At 41.4% G+C, this 15,470-nt stretch overlaps 2 protein-coding genes across 9 annotated transcripts in view; one reads left to right on the top strand and one right to left on the bottom strand.

Annotated features, from left to right (window-relative positions):
* Window positions 1-12,565, bottom strand: part of VEZT (vezatin, adherens junctions transmembrane protein) — a 72,841-nt gene extending 60,276 nt beyond the window's left edge. For 5 of the 7 annotated variants that reach the window (XM_036865534.1, XM_036865540.1, XM_036865535.1 and 2 more), the window contains exon 1: window positions 12,450-12,565. In XM_036865534.1, coding sequence (XP_036721429.1) covers window positions 12,450-12,548 — 99 coding nt within the window. In that variant the 5' untranslated portion in view covers window positions 12,549-12,565. The remainder of the gene's footprint in view (window positions 1-12,449) is intronic. The other 2 variants (XM_036865536.1, XM_036865539.1) reach the window with 2 other exon arrangements.
* Window positions 12,566-12,901: 336 nt separating this feature from the next.
* FGD6 (FYVE, RhoGEF and PH domain containing 6) overlaps window positions 12,902-15,470 on the top strand; it is a 112,678-nt gene continuing 110,109 nt past the window's right edge. Inside the window, exon 1 of one of the 2 annotated variants that reach the window (XM_036867177.1) lies at window positions 12,902-13,121. In XM_036867177.1, the coding sequence (XP_036723072.1) occupies window positions 13,106-13,121 (16 nt within the window). In that variant the 5' untranslated portion in view covers window positions 12,902-13,105. The remainder of the gene's footprint in view (window positions 13,122-15,470) is intronic. The other variant, XM_036867176.1, reaches the window with a different exon arrangement.

Below are 15,470 nucleotides of genomic sequence, written 5' to 3'. Positions count from 1 at the left end.
TTGGAAGAATCAACATTGTGAAAATGACTATACTACCCAAAGCAATCTACAGATTCAGTGCAATCCCTATCAAACTACCACTGGCATTTTTCACAGAACTAGAACAAAAAATTTCACAATTTGTATGGAAACACAAAAGACCCCGAAGAGCCAAAGCAATCTTGAGAAAGAAAAACGGAGCTGGAGGAATCAGGCTCCCTGACTTTGGACTACACTACAAAGCTACAGTAATCAAGACAGTATGGTACTGGCACAAAAACAGAATAGAGATCAATGGAACAGGACAGAAAGCCCAGAGATAAACCCACACACATATGGTCACCTTACCTTTGATAAAGGAGGCAAGAGTATACAAAGGTTGGAGAAAAGACAGCCTCTTCAGTAAGTGGTGCTGGGAAAACTGGACAGCTACATGTAAAAGAATGAAATTAGAACACTTCCTAACACCATACACAATAATAAACTCAAAATGGATTAAAGACCTAAATGTAAGGCCAGACACTATAAAACTCTCAGAGGAAAACATAGGCAGAACACTGTATGACATAAATCACAGCAAGATCCTTTTTGACCCACCTCTTAGAGAAATGGAAATATAAACAAAAATAAACAAATGGGACTTAATGAAACTTAAAAGCTTTTACACAGCAAAGGAAACCATAAACAAGACGAAAAGACAACTCTCAGAATGGGAGAAAATATTTGCAAACAAAGCAACTGACAAAAGATTAATCTCTGAAATATACAAGCAGCTCATGCAGCTCAATATCAAAAAAACAAACAACCCAATTCAAAAATGGGCAGAAGACCTAAATAGACATTTCTCCAACGAAGATATACAGATTGCCAACAAACACATGAAAGGCTACTCAAGATCACTAATCATTAGAGAAATGCAGATCAGAACTACAATGAGGTATCACCTCACACAGGTCAGAATGGCCATCATCAAAAAAATCTACAAACAATAAATGCTGGAGAGGATGTGGAGAAAAGGGAACTCTCTTGCCCTGTTGGTGGGAATGTAAATTGATACAGCCACTATGGAGAACAGTATGGAGATTCCTTAAAAAACTAAAAATAGAACTACCATACGACCCAGCAATCCCACTACTGGGCATATACCCTGAGAAAACTATAATTCAAAAAGAGTCATGTACCACAATGTTCATTGCAGCTCTATTTACAATAGCCAGGACATGGAAGCAATCTAAGTGTCCATTGAAAGATGAATGGATAAAGAAGCTGTGGCACATACATACAATGGAATATTACTCAGCCATAAAAAGAAACAAAATTGAGTTATTTGTAGTGAGGTGGATGGACCTAGAGTCTGTCATACAGAGTTAAGTAAGTCAGAAAGAGAAAAACAAATACCGTATGCTAACATATATATACGGAATATAAAAAAAAAAAACGGGTCATGAACTTAGGGGCAGGATAGGAATAAAGATGTAGATGTAGAGAATGGCCTTGAGGACATGGGGAGGGGGAAGGGGAAGCTGGGATGAAGTGAAGAGTAGCACTGACATATACACACTACCAAATGTAAAACAGTTAGCTAGTGGGAAGCAGCTGCATAGCACAGGGAGATCAGCTCGGTGTTTTGTGACCACCTAGAGGAGTGGGATAGGGAGGGTGGGAGGGAGATGCAAGAGGGAGGGGATATGGGGATATATGTATACGTATAGCTGATTCACTTTGTTATACAGCAGAAACTAACACAACATTGTAAAGCAATTATACTCCAATATAGATGTCTAAAAAAATTAAAAAATGAAAATATCCCAGTTAATTTTTTTAGAAGGGAGGTTAGGTCCTATGATGGATATGGTGGGCTGGTTTGTTCAGCCTCTATACTACATTCCTTCCTAGTGTGACTCCTGTATTAAAGGGATGGAAAGGCTAAATGTGGTATTTTCCAAATTATCTTGCAGCTAGGGTTCTAGATATAAATGAGGGTTCCCAATTTGGAAGGAAGCAAGGAAGCAGAGATCCACTTCTTGCTGCCTTTTTTTTTTTTTTTTTTTTTTTTTGCTGCTGAACAAAGCTGTGGATGCAAAATGTTTCTAAAGCAGTATTCCAATATGTATTCTCCAGCTTACCAGTAAGGCAGAGGCAGTTGTGGAAGAGACAGTGGATGGTTAACCTGAAATACACTGCACAGGCTTAGTAGCAGTCAAATGGTAGATGGCAAGGAAACATATTGCAGGTTAAAAAGCTAATGACCCATTCCAGCCAAATGGCAAAACATTTTATAAAACTACTGCCACGGTAATATTTGTACCTTGAAAGACAAACCATGTGCCCAACAAGCTTTCAGCTCTGCAAAAGAAGGCTGTCTCTGCCTGTGGCCTGAGATTCCAGCTGACTGAAAACAGTAATGGGGGGAGGGGGAGAGCAGTGTTCTCATGGCTGGAAAAGCCAAAAGGCAGGAAATAAGATGGCGGCCTGAAGCCTTTCCGAAGACCCTCCCTCAAAATAATGGGAACCAGTCCAGCTGCTAAGATCTAATTAAGGGTGATACCTTTCCACCCAAGCCTCTTATTGCAGATGATGCCATGAAGTTGAAAAAGTCCAAAACAGAACCAGTATATAATCTACAGACTTTGGATTTAAGATCTTGGTCTAAATGAGCTCTTTAACTGTGGTTACTTGTGTATGAAACTGCCTAGAAGCAAACAGACTGGAAATCTACTACATTTCAGGGAACTATACTGCTAAAGAAACCAATACCCTGCAAAAACTCATATTCAACCTTTAAAGCAACTCTTCGGTCCACAACTTACACCAGCAGGAATCAGGCTGTGAAAGGTATGCAGTCCCCAAGAAAGGTATACTTTAAAACCCATTTCATATGAGGCAATGGAGTGCTAAGAGATGAAGATTAAGTTCTCAGAGGGCAAAAGCAGAGGTCATGGATGACAATGGATAAGAGTTAATCCTAGAGAATAGAACAGGGGCTACAAAATAAGTTAACCAAGGAAGTCTTCCTGAAGGAAGACTTTACAAGAAACAGATGGCACACTCAAAAGGGATAACTGGAAAGAGTTTAATGAAATGACCATTTATTTACCAAGCCGTAAGAAGGGTTGAGGCAACCAATAGGGGATAGTGAAGCACCCAGGGACTAGCAACAGCAGGAAGTTATTATCTTCTACAGGCCTAAAGGCCAAAGGAAAGAAGCAGTGTCACTGAAGCCCTGTAAGAGATGAAGTTAAAAGAGTCCCCCAAGAAGACTTGCAGCTTTAGGTACAGGAACACAATCATTACCAAATGGTAGTCCTGCTGGGAGGGAACTAGGAATATAAATATCTCTCCAGTGCTCTCTCTTCTACCCTCTTGCTATATGTTTGCGTCCTCCCAAAATTCATATGTTGAAACTTAATCCCCAATGTATCAGTATTTGGAGCTGAGGCCTTTGAGAGGTGCTTAGGTCATGTGGTTGGACCCCTCAAGAATAGAATCAGTACCCTTATAAAAGAGATCCCAGAGAGTTCCCTCACCCCCTCTACCATACAAAGACACAGGGAAAAGACAGTCATTTATGAACCAGGAAGTGGGTTCTCATCAGAAAACCATGCTGGCACCCTGAATCTTAGGTTTCCCAGCCTCCAGAACTGTGAGAACTAAATTTTTGTTGTTTATAAGCCAGCCTATGGCATTTTGTTATAGCAGCCTGAACAAATTAAGATACCTCTGATTTAAGAGATCTTTCTCATTGGTTGAACCTAAATGGAATCCATAGGACAAGGAAATACAGGTGATGCATTCCATAATGGTCAGGGTAGAACTACGGGTCTGGAGGAGCACATGAAGAAAAATCATCACTAACAATAAAATCAATCCCTTGCCCATACACCTATTAAATCACCTACTAAGAACAAATCACAAAGGAAATTACAAAATCGTGAGACAAACCACATTTCAAAACTCATGAAATACAGCCAATGCAGCACTCATAGGGAAATTTATAACCTTACAAATTATTTTTAGTACTTAAGTCTTTAACTCAGGAAGCTAGAGAAAAAAAAAAAACAGCAAAATAAACACAAAGTAGAAGAGAGAAAATAGATAAAAGATAAAAATTAAAAAAAGAAAAAAACACTAACAAATTCAATTGGGTCCATCAAACAAAACCAATAACTGATTCTTTGAAAAATATATCTGGTAAGTCAATACTGCAGCAAATCTATGCAACATAAAAAGAGAGGGCATGAATAACATAAGTAATAAGACCTAATCAGGTCACTTACATTAAGTCATTTAATACTCACAACTGCTCTATGAGATTGATACTGTCATTTCTACTTAATATTGAGAAAATTGACACATAGAGAAGTTAAGTAAACTGCTCAAAATCACATTAACTATTATGTACTGGAGCTAGGATTTCCTATGCTGTCCAACTCCAGAGTCTGTTCCTTTGACAACTGTATTACACTCCCTTTCAGAATAAAAAAAGACTATCAAAATATCCCCCAAAATAGAAAACTGGAACTAAGCAATAACCATAAAAGAAAAGGAACCAATAGACATCATCCATTCCCCACACCCCCAGCAAAGGCCTAGACCAGGAGTCCCCAACCCCCGGGGCCGCAGACCAGTACCGGTCCGTGGCCTGTTAGGAGCCGGGCCGCACAGCAGGCGAGTGAGAGAGGCTTCATCTGCCGCTCCCCATCACTAGCATTACCACCCGCACCATCCCCCCCCCTTAATTCCCCACCCTCCCCCGACTCCCCCCACCCTCCCCTGCCACCCAGTCTGTGGAAAAACTGTCTTCCACGAAACCGGTCCCTGGTGCCAAAAAGGTTGGGGACTGCTGGCCTAGACAGTTTAAGGGCCAATTTTAGCTATGCCTTCAAGGAATAGATCATTCCTGAAAGGTAGCAGAATATGCCACCCCAAAATTATGTCATTGGGCATATTGATAATTTTGGGCTGTAGGCACTTGAAAAAACAGCAAATGAAGGAGAAAACTTTCTCTGAACTCCCCCCCTTATTCTGCCTAAAGACAAATCTTCCAAAAGGAACTCAATTATCATAAATCCCCTCCCTGGGAGTTTCATCAACTAGGGAAGACTGACTCATCACAGGAGAGGAGGCTACACCCAGACAAATTTTGTCATATCTCCCATCTGCTCTTCTAAGGGTCCATTTATCTTTCCTAAGTAAACATTTACTCTTCCCTAAGAGGTCTACACCCCCTCCCCCCCCATATAGATGGTATCTGAGCCTGAATTCTAAGCCATCTTCGAGTGTTAGAATTTTCCCCTGGGTATTGACAAAGATTCTTTCCTTAATCAAACTTTAGTCAGGCTCCCAAAACTTCTCCTAGGCCGACCTGTGCACTTCCTTGCAAAATCTAATTTTAACAAGAACCCTGGTATGTCAGTTTAACAAGAGTCTCCCATCCGCCACAACTGATCACCCTCAATATTGGGTTCCTCATCTTCTACCATTCTCCTAGGTGTAATCATGCCCTATAGGGTTAACAGAAGCTGGTGACTAATAGAGATTCTTGAGCTAGTCTTACAGAACAACAGATAAGGGAACAGCTTGTTAAAACCTCTCTGCTTATAAACTGCCATCACTGATCAGCTTGCTTTAGTTTTTTCCCCTCTCCTTAACTGCATACCCTCCAAGCTTCACATAGCCTAGGTAATACACCACAAGACTCCTTAACCACCCCACAGATAACACCTCTGATGTATGGGTTGCTATAGTAATGGGGGCAGAGACTTAAGTTGTTTTTTCGGAACTTAGAGTCAGCTCTTGTTCAGTTCGAGCTAAGACTGGTTGGGACCACGGGCCCTAACACTGGGCCTGCACAGGTGTTGGATGAATGCTCTTTTGTTGTCAGAGGGCCAAAACCTCCACCCCCAAATCGTGCTAAGCACCTCCATTTTTTAACATGCATCCCAGGAAGAAGCATGTAACCAAGATATGTCTGCACAGAACACCGACTACTTCACTTTTCCCCTACCTCCAATCACCTTTCCTTGCACCTAAGACCACCCTGCTCCTTTACCCCATAAATATCCCACCTTTGGGAGGGTGGACTTGAGACTTGTTCTCCTCCCTTGGCTGCTTTGTGAATAAACTCTCTCTGCTGCAAACCTTGGTGTCTGAGGTAACAGAGGTAATGTCTGACTACCCTAGCCTGTCTTCAGCAAGAATCCTGTTATATTGGTTCGGCCAAAACCCCTCTTGACCCCGTGTTTCCTCTTAGTAATTGAATTCCCATTTATCCATACTGTATTTGCAATAGAACCCAGTTCTATACTGAGGTCTCTTTCCCACTATTGCACGTCCTGAATGAAATATGTTTTAACTGCTTTAACTACTGTCTAGCTCTGTTTTGTTTTTTTTTTAAACAGTATCACCCGTGTATATATGCAGTATACATGTTGTTAAAAACTGGACAACAGGCCCCAAATGGAGCCACTTATACTAAGATCCACCTTACCAAATCAAGACTTAATTACACTTTTGGCCTCTCCAAGAAATGTAACTGAACAGGACCTGTGGAGCCTTCCCAGGACAGAGCCCCTCCCCCATATCTTCTGCTGTAGCTCCTCTTAGAAGTACCAAGATAACAGTGTTTCATGCATATTTCCTGAGCTTTTCAGATGCTAAAACCGCCACCAAATGGAAGAAATTAGCTACTTGATGATCATGAGCCTGTAGCCCCCAGACCTACTGGTACCTAAGGATTGATAATGTTAACTGCCCTGTTACCTCAAGATCAACCAATTAGAGAATTGTGCATGAACTGAGATGCCAGCACATACCCTGGGATGCCCCTCCCCTCACCTGACCTTTAAAAATGCTTTGCTGGGGCTTCCCTGGTGGCGCAGTGGTTGAGAATCTGCCTGCCAATGCAGGGGACACGGGTTCACGCCCTGGTCTGGGAAGATCCCACATGCCGCGGAGCAACTAGGCCTGTGAGCCACAACTACTGAGCCTGCGCATCTGGAGCTTGTGCTCTGCAACAAGAGAGGCCGCGATAGTGAGAGGCCCGCGCACCACGATGAAGAGTGGCCCCCGCTCGCCACAACTAGAGAAAGCCCTCGCGCAGAAACGAAGACCCAACACAGCCAAAAATAAAAAAAAAAAAAAAAAAAAAAAGCTTTGCTGAAACCCTTCAAGGAGTTAGGGGGTTTTTTTGGGCACAAGCCACCTGTTCTCCTTGCATGGCCCTGCAACAAACCTTCCTCTGCTCCAAACTTCGACTTTTCGGTTTGTTTGGCCTTACTGTGCGTCAGTCACAGGAACTTGCGTTCGGTAACAGAAACAGAATCTTAAGCCAGTCAGTCAGGAACTACCCAATCAACACTGGTGAGGTAATCTGCCTGACAGACCCGTGCCATCCCCTAAAAGAACATGACCTCGACACAACCAATCCACTCCTTTTTTTTAATTTATTTTTTTATACAGCAGGTTCTTATTAGTTATCTATTTTACACATATTAGTGTATATATGTCAATCCCAGCCATAAAAAGGAACGAAATTGGGTCATTTGTAGAGACGTGGATGAATCTAGAGACTGCCATACAGAGTGAAGTAAGTCAGAAAGAGAAAAATATCGTATATTAACGCAAATATGTGGAACCTAGAAAAATGGTACAGATGAACTGGTTTGCAAAGCAGAAACAGAGACACAGATGCAGAGAACAAATGTATGGACACCAAGGGGGGAAAGTGGCAGGGGTGGGTGGTGGTGGTGGGATGAATTGGGAGATTGGGATTGACCAATCCACTCTTTGCTAGCCTAACTTCCTTGTCCCACTCCCTTCTGCCTACAAAAGTCTTTCATTTTTTACAGATCCTGGGAAGAAGATCCTTTCCGTCTGCTGGATGGGATGCTGCCTAATTCATGAATCATTGAAGAAAGCCAGTAAGATCTTTTAAATTTACGCCAGTTGAATTTTGTTTCCTAACAATGTTAATAAACTTTTGTTTTTCTCTTGTTAATCTATCTTTTATGACAGGGGTCTCAGCCAAGAACTCAAAGGGTAGAGGGAAAATTGTTCTTCCTCCCCTGTATTCCCAGTTTGTAAAATCAGTCCTAGAGCACAGAAAGTAATGGGAAGCTGCTTGACTCATTTATGAGGCAAGCAATAAAAATGCTATTGGAAGATTCAATACTGTAAAGATGTCAGGTCTCTCCAAATTAATCCATAGATTCAAAGCAATTCCAATCAAATCTTGGTAGTTTCCTTTTTCTAAAGTGAAAATGACAGGCTGATTCTAAAATTCATTCAGAAATACAAAGGGCTAAAAACAGCCAAAGCAATCTTGAAGGAAAATAAAGCTGGCTGGTTTTATTCTATCAGACACTAATATGTATTATAAAGTTACAGTAATTAAAATAATGTGGTATAGGCACAAGAATGATCAAATTAACCAATGGAAAAGAGAATACCCAAAAACAAGGCCACACATACAAGGTATCCTGATTTATGACAAAGGCAACATTGTAGTTCAGCGAGGAAAGGATGGTCTGTTCAGAAAATGCCAGGTTAGGACTTCCCTGGTGGCACAGCGGTTAAGAATCTGCCTGCCAATGCAGGGGACACGGGTTCAAGCCCTGGTCTGGGAAGATCCCACATGCCTTGGAGCAACTAAGCCCGTGCACCACAACTACTGAGCCTGCGCTCTAGAGCCTGCGAGCCACAACTACTGAGCCCACGTGCCACAGCTACTGAAGCCCGTGCGCCCAGAGCCCGTGCTCCACAACAAGAGAAGCCACCACAATGAGAAGCCCGCGCACCGCAACGAAGAGTAGCCCTCGCTCGCCGCAACTACAGAAAGCTGGCGCGCAGCAACGAAGACCCAACACAGCCAAAAATAAATGAATAAATAAATAAATTTATAAATAAATAAATAAAGTTGTTTCCTGAAGATGGAAGTTCTTTCTTAAAAAAAAAAAAAAAAAAAAAAAGAAAATGCCAGGTTAACTAGACATCCATGTGGGAAAAAAACATATTGACCTTTACTTGATACCATACAAAAATCAGTTCCAGATGGACAGCAGATCTAGAAGCAAAAGGTAAAATAAAGCTTTTAGAGAAAATAATCTTTGTCACCTTAGAGCAGGCAAATATTTCTTTAAAGGCACTAACCATAAAAGAAAAAGGTTTACTTGGATTATGATAAAGTTAAGAGCTTCTGTTCATTGAAAGACACTATTAAGAGAGTGCCACACACCTCCTGAGATATTTGAGGTACACAGATCCAACAAAGGACTTATATCCAGTATATGTAAAGAACTCCTTCAAATCAGTAACAAGAGATAATCCAAAAGGAAAATATGCAACAAACTTGAATTGGCTTCACTAAAGTGGATACACAAGTGGTGCTTAAACATATAAAAAGACTCCCTCTTTCCTTATCAGGGAAATGCAAATTAAAGCCAAGAGGAGATACCCGTACACACCTACCAGAATGGTAAAAAGAGAAACTGAAATTAGCAAGAGTTGGTGAGGCTGTAGAGCAACTGGACCTCTCCTGTACTGCTGGTAGGAATATAAATTGGTACAACCACTTTGGAATAATGTTTGGCAATATCTACACAGGTGAATGTATATATTTCCTATGACTTAGCAATTCCACGTCTAAGTATATACTCAACAGAAATATGTTCAATAAGACATATATACTAAAAGGTTCACACTAGCACTATTCATAATAGTCTCAAACTGGAAATCACCTGAAGACCATTAATAGTAGAGTGGATTTAAAAATGGTCATGCATTCACATGGAATACTACAGAGACATAAAAAATGCTCACATGACCATATGGATGAATCTAACAAACAAAACCAGAGAGCAAAAAGTCAGAGCAAAAAGAGCATATACAAATGGAATTGCCCAGTGTGTAAACTATAAAAATAGACCAAAGGAATCTAAGTTAGTTATTACAAAACTGAATTGTGGTTATCTTTGGGGTGGGGAGAGTGACTGAAAGGGAGTAAGAGGGAGTTTCTGGTGTGCTGGTTGACGTCCAGTTTCTTAACATGGGTACTGGTTACATGGATGTATTCAACATGTGAAAATTCATCAATCTGCACATTTATGATTTGTGCACTTTTCTTATGAACATCATGCTGCGATAAAAATTAACGGATGTGACAAAAAGCAAATAAATTAAACTACAAACTAAAAAAATTTCTACAAGTATGGTAAGGTTAAGTAACATATGAAAAACGTATGCAAGGGACTTCCCTGGCAGTCCAGTGGTTGAGACTTCACCTTCCAATGCAGGGGGTGCAGGTTCGATCCCTGGTCAGGGAGCTAAGATCCCACATGCCTCACAGCCAGAAAACCAAAACATAAAACAGAGGCAATATTGCAACAAATTCTATAAGGACTTTACACCGGGTTCACATCAAAAAAAAAACAACAACAACAACAAAGAAAAGTAAAACGTATGCAAGTCATAAGAAGCTAACATCCAATAGTAAAATGAGCAAAAAATACAAAAAAATGCTCAAGAAAGAAATAAAAATGTTTTCAGTAAATGCACAAAATGTAAATTAGAACAACAGAATGCTATTTTTCCTATAAAATTAACAAAGATTAAAGGAAACTAATAAGGTTGTTGCTGAGGATTTGGTGAAAATACTCCTAATGGAAACTTGAATAGGTATAACCTTCCTGCATAAGTCTTAAAAAATGTTCATATCCTTTGACCCACTAGTTTTCCTTCTAGAAATTACTCTAAGGAAAAATCAGAGATGCAGTAAAAGATAGACTTATGTCAGTGCTGATTACAATTGTATTTTGAAACAATATAACTATCCAAGAATGGGAAAATAGTTATATTATGATACACATACATGATTGGATATTATGTTATTGTTTTCAAAGAGTAATGAATAGGAAAAGACTCACTGAAAAATACATATAAAACTCTATGTGGTATATTTTTTGTGTTTAAAAAATATCAAACATACATTTGAGTAGAAAAAAAGTCTGTAAGAACACATACTATAATGTTAATGGCCAACTGTGGGTGGTAGGAAAAAGAGTGATTTTAATTTTGTGGCTTGTTTTCTACAATGAAATGTTCTTTGAGCATGTATTACTATTATACTCAGATATCTAAGAATAGCGTAAAAAAGTATCCACCCAGTTCCCTCTCTCTAGCAATCTAAGCAACATAGATTTTTGTCTCTTCTTCATCTCCCACATTCAATCTTGTAACTGTTTCCTCGATTTTACCTTAGAAGTATCTGTCCAAGCCGTTATTCAATTATTTCTTCTCTCTTTTCCAGAACTCAGGCGCTTGCCTTCCCTACTGACCTCCTCAAATCCAGGCACTTCCTTTTGGTAAAAGAGCCCTATCTTCCACTACTTCTACAATCCAGCCCCATCAAACCACTTTATATAGCGACACTCCACACTCAAGTCCCTGAAAAATCTACACCAGGTACTTTCAAACCTCCCAACCTTGGCATACTCTGTTCTCTTTCCTTATAATGCATTTTCTCCCTTCCATCTCTCTAAACATATTCACAGTTCAAGATCCACCTCCAATATCCATTTACTACTGGGTGTAGTGTCTCCGAGGCCACAGGAACAGACGGCGGTTTCCAAATCAATCCTCCAATGACAGTTTGTATATATTTCAACATTTACCATTCTGTACTATTTATTGCGTAGCTCTCTGATGGTATGGAATGAGCCGTTTCTTTTCTTAAATTTCTTAAAATCTTGTCGGATGAATGGATTTTAGTAAAGTATACATACATGCTTTATACAGGGGTGTGACTTTTCACCTGTGTCGGATAGACAAATGGCAACAAAAACACTAGACTGTATTTTTGTTTTTGTTTTCATTCAAGATGGCAGAGGACGTCTTAAAATAGTCCCACACAAAAGCACTCACACCCGAGCCTCGAATCAGAAGAACTAGCTACACCTAGCGCAAGAGCAAAGGACAAAAGAATTAGATGCTGAGATACCGCGGCCCAAATCACCCACAGTAGGTCCCACACACAGATCTTAAACCACGGTATAAAAAAACAAAAACAAAAACAAAAACTAGCACCTGCTGCCTCCATTTCGAGGGCCACGCCTGGACCGCAAACTGTGACCTGGGGCATTTCTGGATACTGACCCGAACAAATCGAGGACGAAAAAGGGGGAGGCTAAATCGTACGGGTGAGTAGGAACAAGCAGGGCTCTAGTCCACCGGCCTGGCTGGGAATTCTGGGAGGGCCCGAGGCAGAGGCCAGGCGCGGCGAGAGTGCCTCAGGCTACACCTGTCAGGCTGCTTCCAACATTAGGCCCGGAAATTGCCGAGATTCGGTGACCGAGGCCGGCAGGAGCGTCACCCAATTCCTCTCCCCGGGATCGGCCTCCCGCCCGGCCTCCTCGCCTTCTCACTCGTCCTTCTCAAACAAAGGCAACTCACACGCACCGCCATTTTCCCCTTACCTCAAAAACCACCTCTTCGTCAAAATCCGGTGTCATCCTTCTCCGCCATGCCACCCGCCTCAGCACGATGGGAAATGAAGGCGGGAGAACCGGCTGCATGCACCCAAGCGTCTGCTTCTGCAGGTCCCGTGAGTCCAGAAAACTACAATTCCCAGCATGCCTCGCAGCTCACGCCCCTTTTCCAGGCCCGCTCATTGGTGCTGAGCTTGAACGTGTGGGCGGGAGGGGCGGGAACGGGCTGAAACTCGGGCCCTCTGATTGGAGGAGGCTGGGGCTTTTGTCCCCCTTTTACGGCCGCGACTAGCAGGGGGCGCCTGGAGCTCTGATTTTTTTTTTTTGGAGCTGGAGAAGGGCGCGCGCCGGCGAAGCCGCGGTGAGCACTGCTCGTGTGCGCGCGTACCCGTTTGCCGGGAGCTCGGCTGGGCGGCGCTCGTGCCCGCCCGCCCGTCGCCGGCGGCTCGCGCCCGGGAGCGCCGCCGGGTCCCCGGAGCCGGTCGCGTCCTTTGTGCGGCGCTGGGGTTGCGTCTCGGGGCCGCGGGACGGAATGTGGGCTCTGCTGGGGCTTTTCTCTTCTGCCCAAACTCTTGAAACAATGGACTGTAAGGGGAGCGGGGATTGAGGGGGGCGAGCGGGGAAGCGAGCTACACGGGGGAATCATGACTTCTGCCGCCGGTAAGTGACGGCGCTCGCGCTGCCGCTGGAAAGTTTGTAGCGAGCGCTGCAGGTCTTGGCCTCGGAGCAACTTTGTCCTCCGGGATGGGTTAGCGATATTCTCTCTACCTTTCCTCAGGACTGTGCGGAGGAGACGGTGTCTGCTGCCGGATTTTTTCGTCCCTTCATGCCAAGAGGGGCTCTTTGGAAATCGTGTGTCTCTTGGGACCTCCTTTTAAAAGAAGACCGTGTTGGGGTCTCTTAGCGCCAGGTGAAACGGGAAATGTAAAGAGGGCGTTTACTCTTCTCTCTTAAAATTTGAGCGACTTTGCCTTTGCGTATGAAAATAGTTTAGATTCCCATGTTAAGAAATCAGTTATTCTAGGAAAGGGCAGTGTTCCCGGAGTGTTGAACTCGGCGACTAGGCTGAGTGGCTTTAACCCCTAATGTCGACTGGAAACCCTGACCCTTATTAAGTAAAGAGGTTTAGACATTTTTACTCCTGTTCTGGTGGTTTTCCCCCGGTTACCTGAGGAGCAGAGGAGTAGAATTGCCGATGCCAAGGTTTTGGTTCATTTTCATACAATTTTTTATGGATTTTTTCCCCGTTTCTACCTGGTTAGTGTAGACAAAGCCTTATTTTCTGACTGCCTCCTGTCGTCGTTTCCCTTTATCCAAAAGGCAAAGCCTGTTGTATTACCTTTGTGTAGACTTTGAAGAATTCTGGACGTTGTATTTCTAAACATTGTGAAGGAACAGTTCCTATTTTCCAAAATAATTACTAGAGTGGTGTTAAATTCACTTATAAGAACATAGGTTAATTTTTAAGCCAGAACTTAATAATGTATTCAGTATTAAGGAACATTTTTGCCCACGTTGTAATAAATAAACTTTCATTAGACATTTTATAGTAAAATAGTGTAAAGCTTCACCACAGTTACTTCTAGAACCAGCATGTAAGTATCAGATTAAATTTTCTTAGCTTTTCTTGGCATTTATTTTAAATTCCTGCATCTTGCAACTGTCAAACAGCACTCTGTACATATTCTGGTTTGTATTCTTTCTAAGCCTAGATATATTGGAGGTTGTACGGCTAGGTGTAATCAGATTACAACTAACGAGGCAAGAAGTTTAGCCAATAGGAATAAGAAAGCAAGGGGTGAAGTGTTCCCATAGTAGTATTCCTGAGGAAGATGTGGATCTTTCCTTTTTGATGCTGTATGTGTGTACAGGAGATATGTCATCGTGTACTGGGAATTATGTTATTTATAAACTCTCTTTTCCTTACCAAAGGGAGGCTTTCTACTTACTTGAGGTGAATTATTTTCATCCTAAATTTCTGTGCCTCACTTTAAGTTTTATTAAGGAACAAGTCTAATTTAATTTCAATTTAAAGTGGTTGGAGATTTTAAAATCCTTCCAGCCAATTTTAACTCTCCCCTCCAGTGTCAAACACATTTAAAATTCATACCTTATATGTATCAGTTTTCAGTTCCAGTCCTAACAGTTTATAATGAACCTATACAGAAGCATTTAATTCTACATTTAAATATGTAGACCGGATCTAGGTCTCAGTCTGGAATTTTATTATTCTTTCATTTGAATGACCTTCGAATAATGCAAACTATTTTTATATTTTATCAACTTTATAATTAAAGAAGTCCACAGACATTTTTGTGGTGTTTTAAAAGAGGGACACTTCCTGTGTTTAGCTGAGTTAGTTGGTTTTTAGCATGGCTTGTTGAGAAGCATTAACTACTTTTTTATTCGCCCATCTGTTAAGATTTATTATTTTTTCTCATGTCTAAATGGAGAATATGGAAAAGAACTGGGGTTTTATTTGCATCCTATTCTTATAAAATTATGTGTTCATCATTCTTACAAGCTGTTTATGATGCTCTTTGGAACAGTATTCAGAATTCATTAAAACTTTAGGAATGTTATTTGCAGTTGGGGGAGGGGATGTTTGTTTACACTGAATCTAATCTGTGGTATTTGGGATGGTTTGCTTAATTTAAGGCAATAAGAAAAATGTAGAACATCTAAGTTATATGTATCCTGAAGAAGAGCTTGCTTTGTTTTTCTGTGTCTGTGAAAGAGTAGGCCCACAATAGAGATTTTAGAATTATTCTAATCAGTATATGAAAAAAGGAGAGATGATTATAGAAATATATTTCAAATATTTTTGAACATGTACAGGTCTCGGTGTATATGTGCTGTGCTCTGCTTTTTGGCTGGTCCAATAGCTAAGAAAGTGTTGCACGTGGACCGCTGCCATCTGTGTGTAACAGACGATGAGTGTGTTTGTAATTGTTAGTAAAATGGTACCTAGTGCTTTACTTTCTTACCTTATTTTCTCTGGAGCCAAAC

The sequence above is a fragment of the Balaenoptera musculus genome, chromosome 10 (assembly GCF_009873245.2).
Source record: "Balaenoptera musculus isolate JJ_BM4_2016_0621 chromosome 10, mBalMus1.pri.v3, whole genome shotgun sequence".
NCBI lineage: Eukaryota > Metazoa > Chordata > Mammalia > Artiodactyla > Balaenopteridae > Balaenoptera > Balaenoptera musculus.
The sequence above is the reverse complement of the archived record's forward strand: the minus strand, read 5'-3'. Positions and strand labels throughout refer to the sequence as shown.